The following is a 14279-nucleotide window of genomic DNA, read 5'->3' as shown; positions in this document are numbered from 1 at the left end:
GTCTAGCTCCCTGGCTTGGTATTATCACAGGGTCTGCCAGAGAACAGGACTGACAGCAGTGACAGCCCCCAGAACACATTTCCCTCTGACAACTGATACTTTCCTAATACGCTCCCTGCCTCTGTCTTGTACTATGGTCCGCCATTCTACACTTTTTATTTATTTAAGTGAAAGGGGGGTTTTTGCTATTGTATCCGAGGGCTCCGGTTCACTCAAGCCACAGTAGAACTAGATTACACACACACACACACGCTCGCACACTTCCTCTCTTTCCACGACACACACGCTCGCTCTATCGCTTTAGTATATCACCTGGTGTAAGTATTTTTGTTTCGTTTGCTGATCCAACAGGGGGCTCTCGTGCTTTAGAAATGTGTGATTTTTCAAGTCAAGTGAACTAATGCTTGTTTTTTTTTCTCTTTCTCCCCTTGCCCCTCTTCTTTTTCCTTCTCGATCTCTTCACTTTCTCTCTTTTTCCTCTCTCTCAACCTCTTCCTATTGCAGAAAAGGTCACGTATTGCCTACAGTGATGAGGTGCGGAACGAGCTCCTGGGGGATGATGGGAGCTCCTCGGAGAGTCAGGTAGGGTGTTAATCAGGGGCTGTGCTTTCCCAGTGTGGGTGGCTGCTCGGGGTGAGGACGGGTCAGGGCCACGAGGGGCAGAGAGAGGCAGGCATTGGCACCCAGTCATGCAGAAGCAACACTGTTTAATGCAAAGCTGCCCAATGCTGAATGGGCTTTAGGCGCTAACCAGTGTCTGGGCAGCACCAGATTGGGGTAAATTCCCGCTTTCTACCAGCTGTTCACCATCCGCCTCAGTCCTTATTCTTCTAAAAATGACCCCCCCCAAATCAAAAAAAAAAAAAAAACCTGCAGCTTTCAAAGTTCCTTAAACTGAGGGTCGGGGAAAAACTATGTGTAAAAAAAATAAATGAATGTTAGTATTTCACATAGAGTATTAGTATTTTTTTCAGTATGTTTGTGTGTGTACATACAGTATATAAATTATGATGTAATATAATATTATATGTTATATATGAATATATTTATATATATCTTATTATATTCAAACTTATGTACTCTAAAGTGGAATGTAACATTTTCCATTTTACAATTTATCATCTACACAGTTGTTTTTAAAAGGCAGACCCCACAATAAGTTCCTTTTGAATAATTACTGCATTTAATTATCCTGCTATATTTATCGAATATGCCACATGTCAACACACACTCCGAGTGAGTGTATCCACAGGCACCTTGTGAAAGAGCCGTGAGATCATTCGGAACTGCTAAAGTTATTTTTTGTTTTTTTGTCGTTCCCCTCCTTATTAGCATTTCACAGATGACCTTTGCACCACACATCTTACAAACATATGTAGCGTTAGCCGTGATGGGTAATTGATATGCATATTCTCACCAAATTAGTGGGACACAAAAAATGAGTGTGACACTTCATACGAAGTTGAGAGTAGAAGTGTCCCTCGAGCTGTCAAACCCACAGCTAAACATTGATGGGTTTATCAAATTCTTGCCAGAAAAAAATAAAAATAAATTATAACTTGCTTTTGTTTTTTGTTTTTTTCCATTGACTCCTTTCTTCCTTTTATAAAATCAGTTTATGACAAATCACATTACTTGAGTTGTTATTCAAACTGCATTCAATGACAGCTTCTTTTATCAGAAATAATTATGAATTGTCGTGAATGGCACAATAGCTCATTTGATATGGATTTTTAAGATGCAGGCTTTCATACTTTATTCATTTTAGTGGTGTTTGAACAATAGGACAATAGTTAAAAAGGCTTATATTTCAGTTCCTGAAGTTTCTTATTCTTTTTCATATTAGCCATTATCTAAACACTTAAAGATAATTTGCCTAATAACAAGACATTAGAGAAAATAACAAGAGATATGTTTTATGTTAGATTGCAGCCATTGATCTGGTAAATGGCAGAAGTGCTTTGGGATGTTGTTATATTTATTGCTTTAAATGCAGTCAAGCTCCCCACTCTTTGTCACCTACAATATCAAAATCCTCTTTTCACACAAACACACAAACAATAAGCACAAGAGAGTATGAGGATACGTACAAAATTTGTATATGAATATTTAAATAGATTTTTAAATTTTATATATATATATATATATATATATATATATATATATATATATATATATATATATATATATATATATATATATACACATATATTTGTATTATTAATTACATATTTATTTATGTTTGTAAATAGCCACAAGTACATACATTTTGCATACATAAATTTTATTAAATTATAAAAAATTATAATTATTAAAAAACATTATTTTAACAGTATACTAAATATCTATATTATATAATTATAATTATTATTATAATTATTATATATTATATTAGTGATATAAAAAAAAAATGTTTTATCCCATTTTCCATGAAATAGGAAAAAAATAATCTCATAGACATTTACGTTCTGTATCGGTTTTACACATGCATTTTAATGTGCATAAATATTTTCTTAACAGGGAAAAGAAGGACCAGTTTTCTTCCCGATCAGACCTCAGGTGTTGAATTAACTTCATTTCCATTTAAAGAAAAATAATGAATTAAACTAGGGACGCTAACACAAGACTTGCTGTGAGTGGAGTGGTCTGAACTTCAGGGTTTTTTATCGAGCGAGACAGGAGCGATAGAGCGGAGGTTAAGATATGTAAGGTTATGTTAGGGTGTTGACTGGGGTGAGTCGGTCAATTTAATTCCTGACGATCTAAAAGAGGTCAGGATCATTTCATATAGCCCTGGCTGAGCAGATCATTACCAGTCACAAATCTGTTCGTTACATGGCGAGGATTTATTGCTAAGTAAATAGGGAGCCGTCATAAGTTCTGAAAATAGCGTGTTGGCCCGGTGATAATAGCTAAAGGACGGTTTAATAGAGTTCAGCATTTATTCGTTATCTGTATGCGGACAGAGACCGAATTGGCACTATCGCTCTTTTTTTTAATAATGTGGTGGTCTACCGTTGCACTTTTTTCTTCGACATCCCTCCCCCTACCCTTTTCGCCCGAAACGCACACATTTCTACCACACATGTTCTTATGTGAGCGCACACACTTTTTTTTTTTTCGCACACGAATACTCTACGGAATAGTTTCGATTTCAGACACAGCAGAAGGCATGGCCATGAGAGATTGGGCAGGTTTGAGCCGGCGTGGACCAGATTTTACAGGCTACAAAGGAAGCAGATTACCACTTGTATCGAGTTCCGTATTGGAAAAAAAAATCTTTGTTTGAAAATCCGCTGATTATCATAACAGAAAAACTGCAGCAGTGCAGTTTGGAATAACAACCACATGAAAAAAAGAAAAAGACAAAAAAAACAAGGATTGAACTCATCATAACATAATTAAACAATTTCGCAATTTTGTTTTTCGCCGTTTCCCGAGAAATGCTTGCGAGTTCAGGTAAAACAACAAAAGACTGGTTGTCTGGTTTGGTTTAAAGAGGAAAACACAGCAGAAAAGAACAACAGCAAGCTTAAAGTCTTCCAGATTCTCCTGGTAAATCCTCGGCGAGGGCTCGCAATCGTCCAAGCAGCACAAATATGATAGAACAAGGTTTGTTTGGTGTTCATTGAGACGGTCTGCAGGGTTGTGTTTAGCTCTGGTGGGCTCACAGCAAACCTAAATAGCTACTTCTATAGCGTATTCACAAACTTTGGCCTTTTGAATAATGCAGGCAACGCATTAATACTACCACTACTACAAAAAAATATATAAAAAAAAAACACAACAAAAAACACAAATCAAGCAGCCAAAATACTTCCCAACCAATTTCAAGTAACTCATTTTAAAATAAAATTTAATTTTAACTTAACAACAAATTAAAAATTCAAAATTAAAAATATTTTAATAAAATAAATTTTTTATAAAAATATATTTTTTCCTTATTATTATTTGTTTTTCCATAGCATCCTCATTGTGTTGTTATTATATATATGTAATGTAACTTTTATTCTTTTGGGACACAACCCCAATTATTAAATTAATAAAAACAAATTTATTTCCTATATTTAAATTTTAAAAAATTTACAATAAATAATAATAATAATTTTATTTCCTACATTTAAATTTTAAACTGAAATGTACAATATGTAGTTCAATTCTTATTTTTATGATGGTTTTATTTGATTTTTTTTTTTTTACGTTTATTTTTATTCCTAGTTTGTTTATTGCAAAAGGTACTTTTGCATCTAGATTTAGTGACGTACTTCAAGATGAGCTTCAACCAGAGCTTTGTTGTGAACCCACGGCAGATGGGAGAAAAACATTTGAAACACACTGTCCCCAGCACTGACAGCAGCCACCACCGCAGTTTAACATCACAACCATAGATTCTGCCTTTTTAGTGAAGTATTAAGCTTATAATTCACGATCCGAGTTCTGTCTCTTTTCTGATATGATAGCGAATGATTTAAAAATAGCGAAATTCAAAATGACCAGCGCATACAAAAAGAGATGAGAGGCCTTTAATAATGGCCCAGAGCTTCCCCTTAGATCTGCTAACCTTTAATCTCTGGCAAGAAATGGAGATTAAAAAATCACCTGCAACGGCTGACAAATTAAGAAACTTGTCCTTCCCCTTCTCTTCTGAATATGTAGCGTGCTGCCGATAAGCAACTCACCTTTTTCAGAGAACGCGTGGTACATAAAGAGGCTATAATGACGAGCTTCTCTAAATGCTTAATGTACTTGAAATTACGTTAGCCTCTTTCAGAGACCATTCAAGAGCTGCTGAATTCACCACAAGACAAGCATTCTCTGTTTTACTATGCTATTCGCTTTCATAAAAAATAAATAACCCATGCATGCGATTTCTTTTTTTTTTTTTTTTTCTGTTCCATGGTAGGTTGTTTCCATAATAAGATGCAACCGCTTGGCTTTATGTTTATGTATACACTTTCGTCCCTCATGGGCCTAATGCATAAAACACTCTAATTTGACATTGATAGCAAGTCAGAAATGACGGGCACGTCCTGTAATAATAAAAAGGAGCATTGCTTGTGTCACTTTCTGTTTCTTAGCCCAGAAGTAGGAATCCTGCGGAGTCGTTATTAAGGAGCCTAAATCCTCAAAGCTTCCATTCTTACTGTACAAAATCTGTATTATCCTACTGTACTGCTAGTGTTTTTCCCCTCTTATGCCATATCAAGTGTTGTGATGTGACTGTTTCTCTCCCCCTCTTCCTTGATGATGATAGTTTAGACGTCGTGAGTCTAGAAATCCATTCCCAGTCTCTTTGTTTAATGTGACAGCACGAGAACTTGATCTTTGTTTGTTCAAAAAAGTCGGCATGAGTCTCGTGTTTAGCTTCTTTTAATGTGTTTGTCTGTGATTTCTAAATGCTAAACATGCAAACAGATAAATCGTCAAGGTTAATTCTGTATCCAGCCGCATGACTGATCTGCTTCCTGCCATGTCTTGGCTTTTTATCTATCTCTCTCACTCTCTTTCTCCCTCTCTCTATTTTGTGCCTTCATGTGGCAGTTGATAAAGTTACGTGAAGAGGTAAGTGCTGCTCTTCCTTCCCATTTTGGTCTTCTCTTTTTCCCGCAGATCCTCCATTCATTTTCCCCCTTCGTCAGAATAAAAAAGGCCTAATCTGATTTTAAAGTCTCTTTTGATTGAGCTCAAAATGAGGCTCGTTTCTACATACTGCTCTATGAGGAACTGAATCAAAGCTGTTTCACACCAAACCTTAAAAGATTTAATCAGCTTGTCAAAACATTCACCCAATATGAAAATGCAATGAGACGTGCTGTTATAATAAAAAGGGAGGGGGAGATCTGGATATGCTTTTTTTTTCTTTTAGTGATGGGTCATGATGGTCCACTATTCATCCAGCACTAGTCAATTAGTGAGGTTAACTATTTTTTTTTTCATTTGCATGCTGTTTTAGCTGTCAAGTAGTCTACATTGTAAAATTGTAACTATATTTAAAAAGTGTTTTTTTTTTTTTTAAAATGTCAAATAGTTCTATTTTTTCACCATTTCATTCAACCGTCTAGCTGTTTTTGAAAACAAGGACACATCTTGTATGGCCGATATTATATTCTGTATTATTGAAGAATAATGTGACACTGAAAACTGGAGAAATGGCTACTGAAAATTCAGCTTTGCCATCATGAGAATAAATTACATTTTAAAATATATTAAAATAGAGGACATTTTTCTTAAATTGTAATAATATTTCACAACTTTATTTAAATTTTTATTTTTTTTTGCTGTATTTCTGATTAAATTAAAAATTTATATTAAAAGTCTTTTAATATAAACATACGTTTTTTATGTGTTTTTTTTCAGAAACATTAAAAAAAATCTTGCTATTCTCAAATTTTAGAATGATGTTATGTTCTAATTTCACCTACAGTATATGCGCAATTATCACTATTGTAATATGTTTTATAGTGCATTTATTTTGAAAATAAGTAATTATTTTCTTAAGTAGCATACACCAGGTATAAACTCCTTATTTATTTGCACCATATAAAATAAAATATATTTAAATGTTTGTTTACACTTTTTTTTTAATTTATTAGCATACATGGTTTCTTTGTGCAATGTTAGGAAACAGCCCCAGACGTTCCCCCCACTCAGTGAATGAGAAATACAATAGCCTGCCTTTTAGTCCGAGATAAGGGGACAATTTGTAATGTCTTTTTGTATTTGTAGCATTCATCCAACTTGGAAGTGAGCATGCATGTGGATTACGGCAAAAAGCCGTCGTCTCGATCTGTGTGTGCTTGTGTGTATGTTCGCTCGCCGGTATCTTCATCTCCTGTCTAGGGTCGTGAGTGTGTGTGTGTGTGTGTGTGTTTTGTTGTTTGGACTTGGGATTCCCCTATTCATAGACGCATGCAGACACACACACAGACTGCAATATCTGAAGATCTTCATTCATAAAGAAAGCCTCCTCTCAGTGGAGGACTGGATAGCACTGCATCATGCTTCTGCCTGCTTTTGTAAAGATGTTTAGTAAGTGATTGCTTATCTTTGAAGATAACACTATTTACAATGCAAATTTCTGATTCTTTCTATCTTGAAGAAATTGTAAAGGCGCATTAAATATTTATGGATGGAAAAAAGAAAAACCTTATCTTCGCTTCTGTCATCTTATGAAAGAAAAACGACACTTGCATCATTTTACTAATTCATTACTACTGTAAGCATGTGTCATCCTGTTATGTACTGTAAAACATAACAACACAAATTCATATATAATGATCTAAAGTCCCTGATAATATTCTTTACTGTTCCCCATCTCAAAGCTACACCAGAAACATTCAAGTAAACAATACAGAGCATGCTAGAAGATCCTCTTAGCTCAAATAAGAGAAGAAATTCAGCAGTGCCTCTGGTTTGCAGGATCTTTGTAGACTCTCCTGTCTGTGTTTGTATGAACATCAGTATATTGTTTAGATTTCTTCACTTCCTATTGCTGAATAATCCCATTTGTAGAGCCATACCACCTCCTGCATTTATAATTTACAGCCCCTCACAGTTCTGCGTTCTTTGCTACCTTGACTTGTGTGTGTTTCTCCTTTTTTTTGTTATTGTTTTCCCACATGGCCAAACAAAATGGGAGTATAGCACTTTTTTTCAGCCTTGGGTCAAAAGATATCTTGAGTGGGTTCATCTGCCCTTGTTTTTACCTCAGAATGTAGGGTTTTTAAATCACACTTTTTTTTTTTCCCTTCCCATTTTACTGAATTTGAATCAAAGCCTATGCAGCTTATACACACTTAGCCTGCTTTTTAAAACTGTACTTTTCCTCAGCTGGAAAACATGTTTAAATATTTAACACCCTTATTCACAGCTGTTTGACACTTGTAATTCCTTTTCTTACAAGTCCCAAACAAACGGTGGAGAAGATCACATAGTCAGTCTGAATCATAGCTATCATCATTATTCACTTTGACTGTAACACCCCCCCCCACCATTTGAAATAATAAGGAATCATCAAAACTTTAGAAAATTGCGATTGTAAGCGCTCGTGTTTGATATTGAAAAAAGGGGAGAGAGAAGGGAAGACGATTCTTTTGAGTCACATTCGCATTGTTCCTGGGTTCCACGTTAATAACTTACAACTGAAGAGCGGTTCTTCACGAAAGAAAAAAATGCAAAGAAAGAAAAAAAACAAAAAAATAAAATTCTCGTTTATAGTATCTGAGAACGTCTTTGTAGAAAAAGTAGGTGTCAGATAAAAAGGCATACATGCATTGGCACAAATGAGAAGGGGCGCGCGCAGAGGCGGTCGCGAGCGCACCAATATTTATCATGCCCTCTTTAAAAGAAGCTTCTGTTGAACTCCACAATTTTGACAGTCCTGCTGCTCCAATAGTGAATAAATCAAGAAATGTATTTTATTCAGGTCATTTTGGTCTATGAAAGTGAGTGATATGCATCTAGGGCTTTTTGTTTTAAATATCTAAACTGATATGTTATGTCTAACGTGCTTTGTTACTCATAATCACCTCCTTACGGATGCTTTAGGATCCACACGTGGGACATTTATCGAAAAAACAAATCCGCTGGAACGAGGTAATTCGTTTTGATAGGCCATTCTTTCACGTTTTCAGGAAGTCGCCATTTCTCCACGCTGTTGTCGTCACTGCACCTACGCGGCCACCTTCGGTGTGTGTCACCCCCATTCTCCCGCACCCCACACACGCACACAATAGACATCAACAGCCCCCCCTCCCTCAGATATATAGACCGACTGAGGGAGTCAGAACGAGCGAGGGAGAGAAATTCAAGAAAAAGCTTTGAAGTGGCTTTCCGGCGCGCGAGTCTGCTGGCCGTCTCCCCGAGACATGTCACCTTTGCCGAGAGGGAATAGGAAAATCACGTTTCGAATGGTAATGATAACATACTAATCACTTGAGCTCTTTGAAGACAGGGGAGCGAGCTACTCTGTCAGTATCCCCGGCTGCCTTGTGCTTCCAGGCACACAGGCACATCCCTGGTCTAGGTGTATTAGTTTAAGCGGTGCATGTCAATACGTCCCCTCCATCTCAGCTGATCCAGAGGGGCTCATTAGGCAGAGATGGCTCCCTTTTCCCCATACGCACTCCCACCCCCGTTCTCTCCTCTTTCTCTATCCCTCTCTCTCTTTCCCTCTCTCCTTTCCTCTATCTCCCATGAACACCCCCTCCCTTAAACTATTAAAAAGTATTTCAGCTATTTTAAATGACATCTGTCAACCGAGAGGAGGAGAAGAAAAAAAAGTTCAGACAGTTTTTTTTCCTCCCTCTTTCCCTTCTCTGTGATTGTCAAACTTTGAAAAGTGGAATGTCGTCTATTTTTCATTTCATTTCTTTGGAGTGATTAGCCGCTACATATTTTGACAGCTTAACTAGAACTGGGAACTTGTTTCTCTCGCTTTTTCACTCTGCCTTTATTCTTTCTGTGCATGTAAATAGGAATAAAGGTTAACGTCCTTTAGAAATGTAGTTAGCTCTCTCTGTTATGTATTTACAAATAGAAATGCAGTGGTCTCATTCAGTATTCACACTCATAAATGATATGACTTACCAGAAAATAGTGCATGAATCTTAGTTTTTTAGTATCTGCAGTGAGGTTCAAAAGTTAAAGACTACATAGTTTTAAGAAAGTTTTAGGATTGTGCAAAATTTTAAATAGAGACGTTATGATGTGAAATAAATAAAAATATGCATTACTCACTTAAAAGTTTCTTAAAAGATGTTCTGATGCCCAAGATTTGGATCATTCTTGAATCATGCTGAATCACATGATCATCATACTTTATAAGGAGAAGGTGGGGGACAAACTAAATACATCTGAAATTCATTTTAATTTTTAATTTTAACATTTTTACTTAAATCTATGCTTATATACTATAATTAGCAGTAAAAACTTAAATTAAGAAAAAAACAAAATAAAAACATTTACAATTGAATTTTTGGACCCCACTGTGTTTTATTTCTAGAATGTATATATTTATGTAAGTATGAGTTGTTTCGATATTTTGCATAAATTCTGTTATTTCAAGTATATGTATACACTACCATTCAAAGGTTTGGGGTCAATAAGATATTTTTTTTCAACTTCCTATTCATTCCATGAAAATATTAAGCAGCATTTTTTTCCCCAATTGTGATAATATTAAGAAATTAATATTAAGATAATTTTAAGATTCTTATGCACCAAATCATCACATATACCAGGAATGTTTTACTTTATAAAATTCATGAATATTTTAATATATTTTAACATAGATTTTTTTTGTAATTGTAATATTTCACACACTGTTGTTAGTTTACTATATTTTTATGTTGTTATTTTACGTTCTCGAAATCAAGTCTGAGACCACTTCAGTGTTTTCAATATTCTGAAATTAGTTGTCATCATTTGAAGGACATATAAATGCTGCCCACAATGTGCAATATGAATGCATCTGGTCTTTGACCATGATGTTTATTTTAATCTTACATTTATGACTTTATACATCTGTAACTCAACACAAGACGTACCAACCTTTCCTTGAAAAAGTTTACACATCTTTTTGGTTTGCATTATTTACAGTGACCCCTAAAACATCCAAAATGCACAGAAGAGAAACCAGCAAGTGTTTTAGACTAGAGTTGGAACAGTTCTTAAAAAAAAAAAAATGTTCTTAGTGTAAAGAACTTTTCTCTACTATAAAGAACCTTTTGTGCTATGTAAAGCTTCCGTGGATATTTAAGGTTTTTCATGAAACCACAGATGCCAATAAAGAACCTTTATTTGTAAAAGTGTACACATCAAATAAAAAACATAGTGTAACAAGGTTTATGGTCATCTTGAACTCAGACTAACAGATATTGGGTAATCTGAAGCAGCATTTGAAAATATATTACAGCTCAATTAGCCATCCCTCCCATACTAATCTTTGCCCTGGTTTTAAATGTGAGGTAATGAGATCTGGCAACACCTTCAGAACAAAGCCACTGCAAGAAGGAAGCCTCAATTAAAAAGAAGGAAAGGTGTTAGATTGGAGCTCCGTCCTTTTTTGCTTTGGAATTTGCACGAAGATCAGTCCAATTTATGAAAACGCAACTCATAATTAGACGTTCTCAAATCAATATATAAGTTAAATTAAAACGAAGTGGTCTGTACCCTTTTGTCTTAGTGTGTCTGTTATTGTGTTGGAAATGTCTCTGTAAATAATGTCCTAGTCTTCTCAATCACTCTCATTGTTTTCTTTCCATCTGTGGTTTGTTTTCAGAGAGCACATCTGTTGGACAACACAGAGAGGCTGGAAAGGTCATCTCGGAGGCTGGAAGCTGGCTACCAGATAGCGGTGGAAACCGGTAGGCATTCTGGGTAGGGGGGTGAGCGACAGCAAATTGTCTCGCTCGTATGCACGGTAAAAAGAGAGAGAGAGTGGAAAAAAATGCCTTGACGACTGGTGACATTTTCAGGAGCACATCAAAGAGAAGCAAGAGGGAGAGAGGTGTAGAGCAGCAGCGCAGTACTGTTAGGCTCACACAAAACACACCACCTTATTTCCATTCACCTACCTGTGTGTGTGTGTGTGTGTGTGTGAGAGAGAGAGAAAGAGTTTAAATATGGGTTCCAAATGATGGCGTGTCGACTAGAATAAATAACAACACCCTGCCTTCACCGTCCTGCAATTTTTCAAGCTAAATAAAGACAAGATCTTTTAATAAACCCGTTTCTAAATAAAGCACCTTAGACGTCACCTGATTCACATCTGCCTGAAGGTTAGTTTTTATCTTTAAATACAAGAATATGAACTAATTTAGATCTGAAATAGATTGAATCAGCAGTCTTTTTTTATTTTTTTTAAGCCTGACAGTCACCGTGTTGTTGAAGCAGAGTGTATTCCTCAGAGACGTATCAAAGCTCGTTCTTCAAGAAGCTGCTGGCTTTCTTTGGCTTCTGCCTTAGTTTTGAAAAGTTTGTTAATTTACACTATAATGGCAGGATGGCTTGTGTGCGACGTCGACACAGTTAATAATTCAAATCAAGAAAGGGTTGCACAGACCACTGGCGTTTGATGTCTCGCAAGAACAACTCACAAATTCATAAATGCAATCTGCATCCTCTGCCGAAAAATTTAGTTTCATTTATTTTGGATCCTCTCAAGCCTGTGCTTCATTTTTTTTTTATTCCTGCCCTGCATACATTTTTTTTATTTATATATGTTCAGTTCACTGAATGAAGTCCCTTTGTTTTTCTGCTATTCAGACATATTTTTTTACTTCTGTCTGCCCAATTGAATTTTCTGCTTTTCTAGTAGATACCAAAGCGGAAGCCCGTAAATTTCAACGACGGGATCAGACCCCCTCTGAGAGGAGTTTTCCTCCCATAAAGGACGGTTTCTGCCTCTGAGAGCCGTCACAATGCCGCACTGCTTCCACTGCTCTCAGTGTGGGAGCCGCAAGCGCAGAACAATGTCTGTTTACTCAGCCCTTCTCTAACCACGTTAAAGCACTACTCAGCCTGTGCGTCTCACTCCTGTGATCCTAATCCCTGACCCCGGACCCCACCGACCACCCCAACACTCACGTACACACACACCTGCATCTTAAAAGCATAGCGGCAGGTAGTCCTAAACTGAAGTGGCCCAAGAAGGGCAAACCCTGCGCTTTTGGGATTTGGGCACAGCAACCACGTGCAAAATGCACAGCGATCGCTGGGGTAAACACAGACCCGCTTTGGTGGCTGTTGAGGAGCTGCAGAGATAGATGCGCTTTGTTTTGGTTTCGGCGGTGACCCTCGCTCTCTGTGTCACACTGAGGCAGATCGGCCAGTTTATGGACCGTGTGTTAAAATTCACTCGAGCGGCAATCCACACCTGCTATAGCGCCAGCCATTCGGCTTTCTGCTATCCTGTAACAAAACAATTCTAAATTAGTATAGAAAATAAATAACTATTATTTACTACTACTAATAAATTAATATTTTTATATTTATATATGCTTATATATAGCTTTTCTGTTTAATAAAATAATAATTAGTTATTTTGTATTTTATGTATCTAATATTTTTTTGTGTTGTTTATTTAGTTTATTTAAAAAAATATGTTGTTTTTACTTAAACTATACTATTACTTTAAGACAGAATATTGAATCGAAGATTGAATATATTTAAATATGTGTCAGTATACACAGTAATACACAATACATTTGTTGTATTATTTTATATGGCTTTAAGTGTAAAATAATACATATAACTGTATTTAAATTATTTATACACACCCACACACAATAATACAAAAGTAATACATTTAATAATAATAAAAAAAAAAAAACATTTAAAGTCTTGAAATAATAGCTTACTTAAAATCTATACATGCTGTATGTTTGTTTACACATTTTATTATTACTTCTACATTTCATAAATATAAAGTAATGGAGTATTAATATTTATATATTATGTATGTGAATATATATATATATATATATATATATATATATATATATATATATATAGTATATATATATATATATTTACATTTAAAGTCTTTAAAATAATAGCATAGTTAGAATCAAAATAATATCAGTGTGTTTGCAAATCGTAAATAGATGTAAAAATTGCTATAACATTTTCGGTCACATTTTCTTCATTATTTCCGTCACTGGTTTAAATAAGCACTGAGTGCTAATAATGCACACAATTGCTTGCAATTTAGTTTTGTTTTGTTATTTTAAATTAATTTGTCATTTAAAACATGCTCTGTGTATTGACCAAATAATTCTATTATCAAGCATTTTTTTTTATACAAGTTGAAAGAATTCTTGAATTTTTGATTATAATGGAAAAATCTTCTAGTTCTGTATTAAAATTATGAGGAGTCTTCATATTGTATTTTTTATGTATTTTATTTTTTTAATGCAATTTCAAATTTTTTTTTTATTGCACCTACAGAGTGTCAGTGAGGAGACTGTGTGTGTGTGTGTGTGTGTGTGTGTGTGTGTGTGTGTGTGTGTGTGTGTGTGTGTGTGTGTTTTAAGGGTGTTTTAGTCCGTGGTGCGTTCAGTCCAGCACTAGTAGCATGTCAGGAGCACTCCAGGCCCTCAGAGAGATATTGAGAGTGCTCTCTGGACATGCAGAGCTTTTTACCAAACTGTTTGTCTCATAAATAAAGTATGGGTCTTCATTAGGAGAGGGCACCCACTTGAAAGCTGCCTGAACCAGAGGCACGCCGGCCTGAAGAGAGCCTGGAGTACAGTAGGAGGGAGCAAATCAGCCAATTT

General features: G+C 35.7%; 1 protein-coding gene across 4 annotated transcripts in view; it reads left to right on the top strand.

Moving 5' to 3' along the window:
• Positions 1-14279, top strand: part of vti1a (vesicle transport through interaction with t-SNAREs 1A) — a 128295-nt gene that overhangs the window by 18397 nt on the left and 95619 nt on the right. For 2 of the 4 annotated variants that reach the window (XM_042735780.1, XM_042735778.1), the window contains exons 4-6: positions 505-582; positions 5542-5562; positions 11282-11366. In XM_042735780.1, the coding sequence (XP_042591714.1) occupies positions 505-582; positions 5542-5562; positions 11282-11366 (184 nt within the window). The remainder of the gene's footprint in view (positions 1-504; positions 583-5541; positions 5563-11281; positions 11367-14279) is intronic. The other 2 variants (XM_042735781.1, XM_042735779.1) reach the window with 1 other exon arrangement.

Source organism: Cyprinus carpio, chromosome B12 (assembly GCF_018340385.1).
Source record: "Cyprinus carpio isolate SPL01 chromosome B12, ASM1834038v1, whole genome shotgun sequence".
In the NCBI taxonomy this organism is placed as follows: domain Eukaryota; kingdom Metazoa; phylum Chordata; class Actinopteri; order Cypriniformes; family Cyprinidae; genus Cyprinus; species Cyprinus carpio.
This window is presented reverse-complemented; position numbering and strand designations above follow the sequence as displayed.